General features: G+C 25.7%; 1 protein-coding gene across 1 annotated transcript in view; it reads left to right on the plus strand.

Annotated features, from left to right (window-relative positions):
- Window positions 1-13,404, plus strand: part of LOC107452611 (cuticle protein 6) — a 53,239-nt gene extending 39,835 nt beyond the window's left edge. Inside the window, exon 2 of the mRNA XM_016069135.5 lies at window positions 12,866-13,404. Within this exon, the coding sequence (XP_015924621.1) occupies window positions 12,866-13,267 (402 nt within the window). The 3' untranslated portion in view covers window positions 13,268-13,404. The remainder of the gene's footprint in view (window positions 1-12,865) is intronic.
- The last annotated feature ends 4,117 nt before the right edge of the window (window positions 13,405-17,521 follow it).

Here is a 17,521-nt window from a genome sequence, read left to right on the forward strand (position 1 = left end):
GTGACACACTGCAAAACCTGTACCTACATTACTCAAGTAAAATTGCAACACTACGATGAAATTGTCAAAAACTGATGAAATTTATTTTACATATTGACATACTGATAGTGATGCAAGTAAGCATGCATAAACATTTATATTTCATATAAGTTTAATTCAATTTGCATAATTCCTTTATGGTGTTATAATTTTCACAAACAATAGTGTACTATAATTGAATTAACAACTCAATAAGATATGAATAAATTCGTTGTTTCCCAAGCATCCGATAATGGAATAGCTTATTTAATAGTCAAATTTATTTTTAATCTCTCAAACGATAATGTCTGTTTAACTAATGTCTGAAATTCGAGGATAGATCTTATTACCAGTTAAATCAATGTACTTAAAACTCTAAACTAAGCGAGATAAACTAGGGTAATAAGCCATTTCCACCACTGGACTGTAATAGAAAATCACAAGTAATCGTTATCAGATTGCTTATTGGAAATACGCTTTTCAATACTCGCAAATAATCTTATACGAAGAAGCATTTTTAAATAAATGTTTGTAATATAAAATACTTTAACTCTCTATGACTGTTCGACTTTATCCTTTCTACTTGGAAACACATAGCATGCAAACTATATGCTTATGTAGTTCTACTAGTTAATTTTATCCTTTAATCCCTAATTTAATATTCCACTCTAGCGGAAGAAGAAATTAGCATATTTTAGTTTTTTTCTTTTTTTAGCAATATACTTAAGTTAATCAAAATTTTGAAAAAGATCCTTTATTTTGTGAATAATTAAATTAATTTTCCAAAGTGTTATAAAGAGTTGCTGTACAGAATGGTTAGACTAGCAACACCTGCAATTTTCAAGTTAGTTCGGAAAACAATTTTGTTTTTGAATTTATGAATGGATATTCAACATTTCACTGAAACAAAATAATATTATTTAAACCAACCCATGAAAAATGGTTATTTTTCTCATCATCCTGTTTCTGGCTATTATATTTCCTTATTATTGTTTTTTGTGTTCCTTTTTGCCCATGATATTAAACTTGAGATCTAACTATTATGCATTCTCGAATATAAACATATCAAATTTTAAAAAAAATTGAATATTACAATTGACTTATACAACCAACAAATTAAAATTTATTATCCTTAGAAAGAAAATTTACATTGAAATTACTGGATAGAAACTTCCTAATTAATAGTTAGTTTTAATATTTACGAACTTATTTCGGTAACGAAAAAATATTTCAGAGATATACCGAACGTTTGTACTTTTTCGAATTTATTTGATAACAAAATACTACTTTTTACATAAAATAAAAATTTTACGAAAATACTTAATCCACTATGCATCCGAATGCCATTTTTTTCTAAATCATTAATAGCTATATTGCAGGTTGAAAATAAAAGAATATTACTTTTTATTTTCTGGAAAAAAAACATAAAGCTTGTATAAGATAACACTTGGAAGCCAAAAACCATAACTCTGTTTTGTAATCACATAAGTTGTTCAAAAAGTTAACATATTATGCACGTATAAAACTAGAATGCGTGTTCTCTTAAAATCTTTGAGAAGGAAATACCATACGCATTTCTTTTTTATTGTTCGTTCTTAAAACTAGAGTGATACGGAAAATATTACAAATACATGCATGTCGTTGGAGGAAAGGACGATTGATATATGCCCCCCAAAATAATTTGAAATCTCTGTGAAAGTACCTCTCAATATTTAAGACAAATAAAAGAAATTCATAAATCATTATCATATCGATTAAATTCATCAAAACTAAAAACAGCAAAAATACAAAAAATAATTAATCTTTCTGTACATATTCAGCAGATATAAGAATTTTTTTTCTTATGTTAAAGAACTATTGTATTTATATATTTTTATTTCGTCTCCCTCGAAAATTGGATCCCTGTAATACCCATGTTACAAATAGTCCCCCCCCCCCCCCAAAAAAAAATGCAAGGATAATAGAATTCCAATTCAAAGATGTGCTGAATTTTAAAATTAAGATATCGATTCCAAATTTGCCACTTATTTTTCACGAAATAATATCGTATCAAATGTAGTTCAATTACCGAAAGAAATATGTAAACAACAGATGGCAAAATTGGGTTTTCTGCATAATCAATTTTCAATTAACATAGAATTATTATTCTTTTACTCTTCATAAGTAAGAAACGTTAAATTTCTAAAGAACTTTTTTAATTCGTAATTTTTGCTCAAAATATTCTGAAAGTATATCTTAAGTCATTAATTTTTAACTACTTATTATCTCAAAGTGATATATGTTTTAGATTCATACGAAAAGCATTTAAAAGATATTTAAAAACCAAATAAATAAATAATACTGTGTGAAGCTCTCAAAAATAAATGTCGGATGCTTGGCTATTTTTGACATTGTCGTCATAATTAACTATATATATATATATATATATATATATATATATATATATATATATATATATATATATATATATATATATATATATATATATATATATATATATATATATATATATATATATATATATATATATATATATATATATATATATATATATATATATGTATGTATATATATATATATATATATATATATATATATATATATATATATATATATATATATATATATATATATATATATATATATATATATATATATATATATATATATATATATATATATATATATATATATATATATATATATATATTGTGTATGTTTTCCTGGGCTCAGGATATGTCGCTGTTTTCAAATACAGTACAGAACCCGTTATCCGGAAATCAGAAAACCGGAAAACCAAAAAACCGGAACGAAATCGATAAATTTTCCCACCATTTTAAAAAAAAAATTTTTCCTCATAAGATTTTAGGATTTTTTTTTAAAGATGTTTACCTTACCATCATTTTGGAAATAATTATTAGTGTATTACCTCATTGTTTTTTCTTCTTTTTAAGATTATTTCAAATTTTTTTTTTTTTTAGTTGGGTTTAACAAAGAAAAAACGGCTTTTTGTAGCGATTCAGAAAACCGGAAAAATCATTTATCCGGAATAGCGATGGTCCCAATCGTTCCGGATATTCGGTTCCCTACTGTACTTCATTTTCGTTATTTTTCACTTAATAATTCCTTTTTATAAATTAATCACTTTTAAATGTTCCTGCTTCACTATGTAGCGTTTTATCAATTTTATGTATTTTATTAATTTATGTAATTTATTAAATTTATAATTATTAATTGTATTTTATTAAATTACTTATTTCATGTATTTTATTCAATTTAAATTTTTGTGAAATGTGAAGAAATAAGGTTTAGGAGACCAGAAACATCAAGGATCAGAGACTTTTTTAAGGATTTTAGGTGACAATATAGGAATTCCGTGGACCGTTTTAGGGATTTTTGCGATATTTAAAGGATTTTCAAGCATTCAGGGATAGGTTAATAGTTAATATTATTAACTATTATTAACTCATCATTAATTATTACAATCATTAATTAATATATAATTATTTTTTATCAGAATTATTTTATCAGCTACAATTGGAAATGTAATCGTATTTTTAAAATCAGAGCAAAGTCATAGACCTTGCATATCATAACACACAAGTGATGCGAAAGCCGAAGGGAGTGTAATAAACTTTAAGCAGTCAATCTATTTTTTATACTGTATAAATTCCATGAAGTCTGTTTAGTATATACTATTTTCCCCAAACTGTTAGAAATATCAACAACTAACCCTAAACCCAAACTGTAAGTAATATGTTTTCATTCTAACCTTAAATTTTGTACAGTTAACATGGAAGCGTTATATAAAGATCTTAAGCAACCATCTAGTTTTGGTGGTACTGACGCATTAAACAGTGCTCTCGTTGGTAAAGAGAATACAAACACTATTAAGAAATTAGTCTCTTTTGAAGATTCATATACATTCCATAAGCCCATCAGACACAATTTTCAACGAAATCGTGTATCAATGAGTGATATGAATCGACAACTTCAAGTAAATTTAGTCTATATGCAATCTATTTCTAAATTCAATCAAGGATTTAAAAAAATACTTATTAACGAGCATAGACGCTTTTCAATGCATGTCTTGGCAACTCCCATCAAAAATATAACGGAAAAATGTAAAAGCAGAATTAGAGTATATTTTTAGGAAAAGTAAACTTGAACCATTGCAATCAGATAATGCAACAGAATTTAAAAATAAGTTCAAGATTACTTGAGATTCAGGATTACTTGAAAAGCGTACATATCAAATTTTTTGCAACAAGTAATCAAACAAAAGGTATTGGATATATTAAATATTATTACCAAAAAATCCTGTTTGGTTTACTCTGTCTTATCGCAAAAATAAAAAGTAGTTAAAAATAAATGCTGTTCAGGACAAAACTTTATATCTGAAAAATTTTAAGTCCTCTCGGGTTTTCCCTCAAATACTTTCATACAAGGTAGTAAGAAAAATGAATCCATTCCTGAAGTTGGATCTACTTTTTCGGTTTTCTACGCTAAAGCGAATCATATTTCACCTCTAATAGTGGATAATATACAAGCTCTTCTTTTACACATCGTTCGAATAAAAGGGTAGGATGGAGAACAATAAGTTAGTATTATGATAGACCTCAATACTTACCCTTAATGAGTCATTCATTTCAAACTTTCCAAATTAAATTGCAACTGAATTCAGGTGATTTTGTTCCTTTTGAGATATGTAACGTGATAACAGTTTTACATTTCCGTTGGAGACAAATACTATAAATACTGCATAGCAATTGAAACTGAAATTGAACAAATAGTTAATATGTGTGATGATTTTTTTTCCGAATTTGGAAATTTAATCGAGATTAACAAATCAAGAAATATTTTGCATGACTTCGAAAATTGAAGAATTTATGAATTACGACGATTTCACATTTTATCGCGAAAGCTAAGATCTCCTTATTTTCAAATTGCTTTTTGCACTACAAGATAATACCTGTGCAATCATGAATTTCTGATAGCTCATCACATCAAACCTCACTGGCATCACACTTGGAACTCACTGGCTCGATGTATTAGTGAATAAAAAAAACTAGATAGAATTGTATAACTTCTCAGACAAATCCCAGAGCTTTTGCGGCCTGAATACGTCGCCTTCATCTGCAGTAAAGGAGTTCTAAAGCATTTCTTTACTTCTTACTCAAAATATTGAAGGTCGCCATAACATTGATCATATTTTAAACAAATTTTTTATTACTAATTTTATGACAAAGTCATTTTATGATATTATATTTTTTATAAAAAGATATGGCATAAGATTTGTGTTTATAAATATAATAAAATAAAACTAAAACATTGTGCATTTTTGCATACTTTATATTTTATATTTCTTAACTTTTACAATTACAACAATTTACTTTTTGACATCTAAATATATTGATAAGTAGACATCATTTGAAGCTTTTAAAAATACCTATTTTCTGTAAGAACTGATTTTCTGTTTCTAAAAAAAAGTCGTTTATGATATTTACAATATTATTTCAAAAAATCGGTTTTATCTTCATAAATAATTTCTCCTTTAGTATTTCAAAGGAGAGATTCCTGATTTTTCAAAAAACCTGTCCATATCTATGACTTTTTCTTGATATCAAACAAGAACTACAGTTGGAATTTTTTTTCTTGAAAAGCTCCTTTTCCTTTTTGGTCTTTGAAGAGTCTCTTTCAAAAGGCTTGATCATTGGGTCTTCCAAGTGGTTGCAATTGTTTGCTGGTTAGTTTCAAATTCTGATATATCCACTTTCTCAATCGAAAAATGCATGTATTTCTGTAGCACTCGAAAAAATGAGTTGCCCCATTGCATAGAGTCCATTTTATTCAAAAAACATTAAAAATAAAACTTCCATACTCATTTAGTATATTATTCAAAAGGCTCCTCTTAAATAGTAGTTAATATTAAAGGTTGAGAATTATTTTCTAATACTCTTTGCTTGCTGGCATGGACTATGATTTTCAAAAATATTTTTCTTTACTCCTTCCTTTTTATTTCCTAAACTTTTATCTTTACAAAAAGTATTTAAGATATTAGTAATAAATATTTAATACAAGAATAAATGTTTTAATAAATGTAAAATGCTGATATGTATATAAAACCCTAATAAGGCTAATAGTATATTATAGATCTGAAACCAGGGTTTTATCCAACAAAGATAACACAAGGAGGCAAAGATACAAACAGGAAATAAAATTAATTAAAGGGGAAAACATCGTAAGATTTATCAAAGTTAAAAGAATGCAAAGGATAGCACATGTCGAAAAAAGTGAAAACAGACATGCCTAAGAATATCGTGAAAGGAAAATTATACAATAATTGGAAAAGAGGAAGACCGAAGCTAAGATGGCTGGATCCGGTTGAGAAAGACCTGAAAAAATGAAAATAAAACTGGGAAAAGAAATCTAGCGAGAAAATGACATGGATCTCTATTGCAAAGAAAGCCAAAGGCCGCCAAAAGCTGCTGATCTAGAAAAGAAGACTATACAAACATTACAAAATTATACACTACCGGTCAAAAGTTTGCGAAAATTTTGAAATCTGCAAAGAAAAGGTCTAAATTCAAATGTTCATACAACTGCGAAAAATCATTCAAATGACATGAAAATTTGATATGTTCTAAAGTGAACCCTCTATTGTTAGTTACATATGATCAAATTGCAATACTTTGTTTTTTGCGAACTGAATCCAGCTTTTCATCACGAGTTGTTTCTATGGTGAAAAAAGTTGTTAAGTTTGAACACTTGCCAAACTTGCAAAAAATATTTTTTTTACTTTCTGTTAATAGAAAATAGTTATTTGAACAGTTCTATGCAAGCCCTCAAAATTTCAAATCGATTCGATTTTTTTTGACGAAGTTATAGAATTTTGAAAAACATGTGTACTTCTCTCGATTTTTGAGCATTCCACATATGCAGTCTTCTGGTCTATACATCTTCTATCAAAGAACTTTTTAATTTTTATGTTTTCCATATTTTCAAATAATTAATATTTATTATAAAACAAATACTCTTATTCATTATTGTAATTATTATTGTTTATATTTATTGTTTATATTTATTGTTTATATTTATTGCTTACATGTATTAGTTTTGTTGTGATATTTTTACTTTATATTAAATTAAAATAAAAAGTTATAACAATAATTACATAAATAATTCTAAAAAAATAATAACAATAGTATAAAAAATTTTCATTTTTATTAAACTATTTTATTTACAACAGGTCAAATATTTAACATATTCTTATTCGTATTTTGTAATTAAATAAATTAACATTTAAATCTTAGATTCCTCGAACCATCCACCTTTTGCTTTTATTATAGCCTTACATATGCATAGCATTCGTTCTAATAAACCATTAATCAGTTCAAGTGATATAGAGTTCCATTCCTGTTGTAAAATGTCCCATAACTGACTTCGATTCAAATATCAGAGCATCGTTTGCAAGAACAAACAAATTTTCGATGAAATGTGACATCTATGAGATATTGTTTTAATTATATTCATAATAAATTCTTTGTAGTAACAATAATTACTATAATAAATAAGAATATTTGTTTTATAATCAATATTAATTATTTGAAAATATAGAAAACATTAAAATTAAAAAGTTCTTTGGTCGAAGATGTATAGACCAAAGGACCGCAAATGTGGAATGTTTAAAATTCGAGAAAAGTACACATGTTTTTCAAAATTCTATAACTTCGTCAAAAAAAAATCAAATCAATTTGAAATTTTGAGGGCTTACATAGAACTGTTCAAATAACTATTTTCTATTAACAGAAAGTACAAATTTTTTTTTTTGCAAGTTTGGCAAGTGTTCAAACTTAACAATTTTTTTCACCATAGAAACAACTCGTGATGAAAAGCTGGATTCAGTTCGCAAAAAACAAAGTATTGCAATTTGATCATATGTAACTAACAATAGAGGGTTCACCTTAGAACATATCAAATTTTCATGCAATTTGAATGATTTTTCGCAGTTCTATGAACATTTGAATTTAGAACTTTTTTTTGTAGATTTCAAAATTTTCGCAAACTTTTGACCGGTAGTGTACATACATTACAACAACAATATAAATGCTATAACAAATTTAATTTTTAAAAGCTCCTTATTTTTTCTATCCTATTTCTAAAGTAATACCAAATTCTCATCTCTCAGTCAATTTCTAATAGAATTCATCCTGAAATTAATGATAAAAAACATTTGTCAACACATATAAGATGAATCAAATATAGTGAAATTTTACTATTTATAAATCTCTAATTTTAGCACACTGTGAATTTAATTGCTTGACTAGACTCTTAGACTTAGCATAATTTATTTAAGCCAACCCTTATATCTAACCTCACTGCTTCAGAATTTACGTCAAAATGCACGGTTGAAATATCTCCTTCTGTTTTAAGGACATATTGAAATCTCGGTCAACGTCAAAACTTTTAAGCTTGTTTTCAGTTCTTAAGGGATATTGAGTCTTAGCAAAATCAGATTTAAGTTTAAAATCTTTAATAAATGTCAAGATTCCATCGTTTCAAGAGTAATTTTTCCCCATTTCTTGAAATTATTCTCTTTCCCACAAAATAATATATATATATATATATATATATATATATATATATATATATATATATATATATATATATATATATATATATATATATATATATATATATATATATATATATATATATATATATATATATATATATATATATATATATATATATATATATATATATATATATATATATATATATATATATAAAAATTAGGCATAAGCATATTTCTCACAAAATCATCTCCCGTCGTTAAGGCTTTTCAGTACATTATTCAGGACAATTGTGGTCTTTTTGGTCTCTGTGGCTTGGATTACCCCGATAAATTAAATTTCATTTTTCCTCACTTGATTCTTAATTTGTTAAAAAAAAAATTCTTAAAATGCCCGTTTTTTTAATACTTAACATAATGCTTTTATAATTGCTTGATTGTTTCAGTTTTAAAAGTCATATGTAATCCATGTCATTGCTCAACATGGACATATAATTTAAAACTAGTCTAACTAAAAATGGAATTTTAAGTTAATAATAATGAATGTTTATAGCTTTGTTACATTCTGACCTGTTTTTAAAAACACTTATTTAGCGCAGCAATGTCCCTTTAGTGCCTTTTGTCCACCTACTTTCAATTCAATTTTTACTTAAAAGGAAAATAAAATTTTATCTATTTAAAAACGTCAAGAAGTAAAATATTTCAACCAAATCAAATTTAAAAATAAAGCTTCATTATTAATACTGATGTAAAAATAATTCAATTTAAGTACTTATTAATAACTTAAAATGAACTATTTACTTTGATTTGTCATTTTTAAAATTATTTTTTGAAATATTTATTTGTTACCATATATTTATCATAAATAGAAAACTTATCTTTCAAAATGTGACGTTCAATTATAATTAAGAAACTAATGAACTTTCATAAGAAACTAACATAAATTTAACTGGCTTCGTCGAGATTCTTATCAAAAGAATTAAGAACAGACATTTAATATTGATCCGTTTATATATATGAATAAAATACCGAATGAAAGTTTTAAAATAAATCTTTTAAGTTACTTTCAATTAAATTAAAACTCACAAAATTCTCCATAAACTTCATTTATGTCACTATTAACTGAGCAAAACAAGTTTAATACTCATTTAATGAGCTTACTTTAAGCAAAGATTCGTTTGATTTATGGAAATAAAATATTTTTCGGAAGTAGTTAATATTTTTTAAATTCATTTCTCCTCCGATTTGTTATGGTAACATTACGCGCTACGATAACAATAATCTTTTAAAATTCATTATCAACTATGCGTTACATTTCATAAAATAGTGACTTTTAACGCAAATAGTTTACTTTTTTTCCTATATCGTTACTTAGCTTTATGAGTGGCTTTGTAATTTTATTCTTAAACGCGTGTTGTTGAAAATGTAATTTTCCTTTTGCAACTGTGCTTCATTGCTAAAAAAATCTTTTAGTAAATATTTATAATTTTTTATTACTTTATAGTGGTAGAAATTTTTTGAATTGCAAAGTAAACAAATTTTTGCATCATTTTAAAGAATAAATATAATTTTGCATGGCAAAATACGCAATTTTAGCAAAATTGATCGAATAGTTCCTGTGAAATCGAATTTTAAATATCTGACTTTCTTAAATTAAATTTCTCAAGAACTTTTCAACTAATTTTGTTCAAATTTTGCATTTTACCACCATATTCTTTGAAATGATAGAAAAAGTTGCATACCTTACCATTCTAAATTTTTTCGACCATTATTAAATTAAATAATAAAAAATAATAAATCTTTACTAAAAGTTATATTTTTCATGGAATTATTTTTGGATAAGCGAATTTTATATTTTTACGCACTTCAAAAGTTCTCACGATATAGCGAAATACACAAAAAGCAAAATTAACATTAAAGGGTCCAAACGTTGGAGCCCTCTCCAAATCAAACTAATGGGACCATATTTCCCAGATAGCGGCTACCCGCTACATTTTGGGGGTAAGAAATCCGAATTCTTCGAAATAAAAGTTATGTTTATTCAGAGAAAGGACGGTTTTGTTCCTGATTTCGTAACTTAGAATATCGTCTGCGCTTATTAATTAGCATTATTTGAATTCACTCCCTTGAGTCATTAAGAGTGAGTCCTAGAACGTGAAGATTCGATCATAAGAACAAAAGTTATTAAGGGTGATCCATTTTATTTATTTTTTTGGCTCACTTTACATTTATGCTACAAATTAAGAAAAAAAACTCATGCTTTACATAAAAGTTTCGTTTTAAAGATATTAAAGTAAAATTAGATGTTTGCTTGAAATTGTTCTTATATATAATTTATAAAGAAAAATTTCCTGATTAATTAATAAAAATACCCTGAAGTTCTCGTTCTCTTTTTCATTCATTATTAATATATTTTGTTTATTTTTTTTCTTACTTGCAATAAAATTTTATATGTTTGTGTGTTTTTATGAGTTGTGTATTACATTGTAACAAATTCCAGATCAAATTACTGTTAAAAGTAAAATCCATTTTTACCGGAACTTGTTACGGAACAAAAAATCTAATATACTGCAATTTTCATAGTAATAATTAAAGTAAAATGGCTGAATCACTCTAATTGAATAAATATTACTGTAAGAAATACGGCTTAGTATTTTACGGTAAAAATAGATTTTACGGTTTTACGGATACGTGCCGGTACTTTATTCCGTAATTTGATCTGGAATTTTTTGCAAAGTAGTGTTCCCTAAAATCAACGATAAAAGGATACAATTAACATAGGGTACAACACGAGAAGTCACAATCAAAATTTTGAAAGTTTGCCTTCTAGGTTAAATATTAATTTAAATTCTTGCACATTTGAAAAGTTTTAATTTCGAGATAAAAAATTAAAGAATAACACAAGTATAAACTATATCTTCCTGACCATAAAGGTTGACATATCGCTAATTTTTTATATTAAGCATATTTTAATTTTAGACTGTTCTGTGATAATAAATAAGATCATAAAAATTATTATACCTCTATGCAGGCATACCGGAATTATAAATGCAAAATTTAAGTGTAAAATTAAAACACAAAATTTATTTTTAATGAGGCACCTCGACTGAGTAATTTTTACCGAGAATCGCATACATTTAAAGAAACTGTCAACGAATGTCATCCTTCTTGGAGTAGAGCTTTTTGTGATGTTATGACAGTATGACAAGGGGGAAGGAGAAGTGTAACACCACACATTTTGTTTAAAGAAATTAAAATTAGAAATGAAATAATTTTTAAAGATTTATTTTTACATTTCTTTTTCCTCTAGCATTTATTCAAAAAAGAATTTTTTTATTGGTTTTCTTTTGTATTTTCATTGATTTTAATTTGTATCGATAAAATCGTCTGATAAGGTTTAAATTAAGTTTCGAATTTTAAATTTAAAAGAAGCTCTTCTTGAGCCCCCTTCAATCTTTCTTTAATTTTAAAAATTCGAAATATGATAGAGAAAGTTTTTCAATTGGCTGCAGGCATATTTTTCTATAATAAAGCATGACTATGTGACTTGGTGAAGTGTGACGCATTGTGAATAGGGAGAAGAGTTTAAAAATGTTTTTAAAAAAGTTTAGCATCGTTTATGGACAGCACCAAGCCTTCCTTTAACCAGGTATTAGAAATTTAAATTTAAATGACGACCGTACTTTAACTGTGAATTCCCAACCTTGTCTCATTTGCTTGGAGAAATGTTGCATCCAAGCTTGCATTCTATTTTTAAGGCATCAGATTTTATCAACTGATTCAATTCTAATGTCTGCCTTTTAGTTCTGAAATTTAAATACTAGCTTCTGTTTCAACCTAGTTATTTTGTTTTGAACTTAGTTTAAAAATTTTAACCTTTCTATATGAGTTTTAACCTAGTTTTAGGCGCGTATAGCCAAAGTATTGTTCGAGCACCAGAAAATCACTACACTTTTATGCGACACAAAATATAATTATAGGCAGTCAGATTGTTGTGATATACTAAATGAGATCACGAAGGCCTTAAGGACTATTATATGTAGTTAGAATACAGATTTGACAATTCGATTACGAGATTAAAGGGAAAAAAATTCGAATTGTCACCGATGTTTGCTAAGGTTGAGCAATGGAATTTTAAACAGTTAGTTTTTTAGTTGCAATATGGTTTAATTTTCTTCATTAGGCTCAATGAGTGTAGAGACAAATTTATTGATAAATAGTCAGTTACATAATGAATGCTGAACAATAAAAAATATTTATCTCTTTTCTAAGGTTTGGAAATCTCGGTCTCTTCAACTAGGTAGAAAAGTAGCTATACCTGCTGGAGGACGTGTTCAATATCAACATTTAGATCACTCTTCTTACCAGTTTGGATACGATACCGGCACTGGCCCAAGCCAATCTTTTAGAGAAGAGACTCGACATTCTAATGGAACAGTACAAGGACGCTATGGTTTCATAGACCCATTGGGAACACTACGAATTGTAGACTACATAGCAGACGGCAAAGGATTCCGTATACTTTCCTCATTGAAATTAACTGCAGGACCTTCATCTAAGAAAGTTCCAAAAACTTCAAGACCGACAAAGCCACCAACAACTAAACCAACACGAAAACCTCTAATTCTGCCTTTTTTAGGACCTATTCCACCTTTCTTGCCACGAAGTACTTAAAAAATGTTAGTTGATATCAGAATAATTAACTTTAGCTAAATTAAAGGCTTGATGTTTAATAAAAAATTCTAAAGCTGTATTTATTAAGAAATAATGTTTAAATAAATTAAATAATTTTTGAATAAATACAAATCCGATTAAAATTTAAAAATTCAGTAATCTTTTTTTTGTTGTTGTTTGTCTGTTTATTTATAAAATATATGTCTGTCTATTGTCTTAAATATATATATATATATATATATATATATATATATATATATATATATATATATATATATATATATATATTAGTATATATGTATATATATATATATATATATATATATATATATATATATATATATATATATATATATATATATATATATATATATATATATATATATATATATATATATATATATATATATATATATATATGTATATATGTATCTATGTATCTATGTATCTATGTATATATGTATATATATATATATATAGTGCTGTTTACTTGCAGCTTAAGCGCAATAAATGAAACTTATTGTTTTTCTTAACTTTCTTAGTGTTTTCTTGTATTTATTTATATATATATATATATATATATATATATATACATATATACATATATATATATATATATATATATATATATATATATATATATATATATACATATATACATATATATATATATATATATATATATATATATATATATATATATATATATATATATATATATATATATATATATATATATATATATATATATATATATATATATATATATATATATATATATATATATATTATATATATATATATATATATATATATATATATATATATATATATATATATATATATATATATATATATATATATATATATATATATATATATATATATATATATATATATATATATATATATATATATATATGTCTGATATAAAATACAAAAAATATAAATATATGGTCTGTTGTCTTAAAAACCATGTTACGTATTTTCCCCAAACAATTTTACATTCGCCTTAAACGTTTTTTCACACTAGACCCAAAAATAGTTCATGTTAGGCCCCTGATTTTTACATCTAGTAGCTTAGGCTACTTATTCAAGGTTTAATGGCTTTAAGTTTTAATAGGCTGGAATAACTTATCGAATTTTTCTTCTAAATAATTATTCAAGTGTTGTTTGACAATTGACTTGAAGTCTGACTCAAAAGTTTAAAGGGTTATTCAATGTTTGCTTATTTTTTTATTTCTATTTTTTAATATGTTGGCAATGGGTAAAAAAAGTATGATATAAATCGTGCAAAATAAGCAAAAACTCATTTTAGTTTTATAAAAACTGGAATATTTTTTAATTTATTGCACATTCGCCCCACTATTATGAGAATTTATTAGTAGTTAAATCTACCCTTCAGTAGCATCGACGGGAGAGATAGACTGGTGTGCCCAATATCTTTTGAATTTTACAAAACGACTTACTAATCACCATTTCGACTATTTAGTGTTATTTTATTGAAATTAGAATGTTGTTCCTCATTTTAAAAAGTATATAAGCTTATTTGAATAAATACTTGATTGCTAATCTTTTTGTTTAAAAAAATTGTTTTTGTCTGCACTAGCCCCATGACAAAGGGTCTTAATTATAAAAATCCTGCAAAATCAGAACGAACTAATTTTAAATTAAAGATTCAGTATTGAATAAAAATCTTAACTATGTATATTATGGTATATCTTAACTATGTTTAGTTATTGGTAAAGCCTAAAAAATATTAATTTATATTACTGAATTAGAATACAACTAAGTAAAACATTTGTTGAAAAGAAAATGTAGTGCATTAGAAATCCATTTTCAATATTTATTTTGTAGAAAAATATTATTTTAATAATAAAATCTAATTTTATTTCAAAAGATTGTTAGAATTAAATACCACCTGAAAGGGTATGACATTAAAAATATTTCATAATTATAGCATTTATAATGATATAAGAAAAGTAATAAAATTTGATGTGTAATCAATATCTTGAATTTAAAAAAAATTCCTAAAACATGTTAAGGCATTCGTTTCCTTCTAATTTTTCCACGGAACCAAAATATATTGATTTTAATGAATAAAAGCCTAAAATGTAGAAAAAATTTTTAAATAGATTAAAAAAATTTACAACATTAATCAAATTTAGTGAATAAGTACTCTAATAAGTAATCTAATAAGTACTCTATTAATAAATTAACGATGTGTTAGTAATAAATCTACATTATTATAACAGAAAACTTAATTCCAATGATTATTGTTTTATCTTTATTCAAACAGGGCTGAGCTATTTTATGAATATGTAATCATTTGGCGACTAAAGTTGCGACCTTTGCAAATTAGTCGCAAAATCAATAAACTACTGTAAAATAGCTATTTTGTAGAGTCAATTTGAATGCAGTTTTCATCAATAATTATTCGAAAGCATAAGTCTAACATGAAATTAAGATAATTTAGACAAATAAAAGTCCCGAGTTAAATGCGGGAGAGCAGCCATTTCATATAATAGAGGCTCCCCTAGCAATGGGCGATGACAATTCCTGCCACGAGTTTCTAAGTTGATATGAAATTCTCAATCTTTATGATGCACGTTAACTTTTCTTCAAATTTAAAACTACTGTATTAAATCCCCCTGAATACTCACTGATTATGTAATAAATGCAAATTCAAATTTGCTAAGAAAACGGAAGCAACCCATTGAATAAAAGAGAAATATTTGATAAAGTAGTAGTTGGGGGGGGGGGGGTAGAGGACATACAATGAGTTGCTTATTTTTAAGAATTTTTAACCTTATCGCGATTATTAAATTAAACAGAAAATCATAACAACATTAAAATATTCATTTAATATACAATCGATAAAGTTCTTCAAATTTAGATTTACTGATAACCAATTTAAAAAATTCCTCTAAACAATTGCACTAAAATATTTTTAAAAAATATACATCAATGTTCACCTTTTTTATACCTATTCTTTTCTTCAAATTATATTGCATAACTGAACTATTTCATAAGATATATTTTATATCATAACTGAAAAATAAAAATACAAGGAAAAAAAATCACATAAAATGACATACAGCAAAAGATTCTAATATTTTTGACATGTGGAAATCTGCTGTATAATAAAACAATAAAAACACAGCTGCTTTTAAATAAACACCATTTGCTGTGGCAGTCTGATATTTGTTCTAAAAACACAACAAAAGTATTTTCCTTTTTACTTTCAGGAAATACTCATTCCAAATCTAAAGAAATACGAAGTGGAGAATAAAAGCGTTTTGGCAAATGTCACACTAGGGCGAGTCATCATATAACCTTAAACAATATTTTCATTTTTATAACGATCCTTTTTCACTGAAGAAGTGCATTTTAAATATACTTTATGAAAAATAGTCTGTGTTGTTCCGATAGTTTTGGATAAAACATTAGCAGTCTTACACAAAACTATACAGTACTACTCTTGCATTTTGTTCTTAGAAGAGCAACATTTCTACTCCCTTCAGTTTTCTAAACAGATTTTATGCAATATTCTTTCGTTACATCACTCTTCATTATATCGAGAATTCGGATACATCGATGTGTCCTGAGAAAAAATAAATACATCCTAAAAATTTCCCATTTACCAGATTTTTAGAATAATACTTGAAGCTTTTTTTAGTGATAAAAAAAAAATAATGATAAGTATTTCAGACCTGCTAACTTCTCTAGCTTTTATCTTGATCTCAAATATTTAAGCTGTTAGCAAATTTTTTTCCTCAACATGCGATTTAATATGTTTTTTTTCCCTTTGTGACATTTAAATAAGTCAATAACATCAATAAAAAGGCTTATAAAAGTATGTTGTGATGCTTAAATATACTGGTTAGATTTTAAAAACATTACCTTTTAAACTGTTATATTTTATCTCGGCTGTAAATTTTGTGGTGAGCAACAGCTTCAGAATTGGCTGCTTTAAAAATTTTACGAATGCATAAGCTGCAATTTAAGGGAAAATAATTCCCTTCATACAATAACACCTGTACAGAGGGCAAAAAAGAACATATCATCAAGAATGACTTTCCTTCTATAACTGAGTGAATTTCTGAATGTTAAATGGCATTTTAAAAACATTGAAATATGTTATGTTTAAGAATGACATATTGAAATAATATGTTGCATATTGCATGATTTATTGTTTAAAAAAATCGCTTCATTCTATTAGATATTTAAGTTAATTTTTTTTCTTTGGAAAAA

Source organism: Parasteatoda tepidariorum, chromosome 11 (genome assembly GCF_982258835.1).
Source record: "Parasteatoda tepidariorum strain Cologne lab strain chromosome 11, Ptep-v5.0, whole genome shotgun sequence".
Classification (NCBI taxonomy): Eukaryota; Metazoa; Arthropoda; class Arachnida; order Araneae; family Theridiidae; genus Parasteatoda; species Parasteatoda tepidariorum.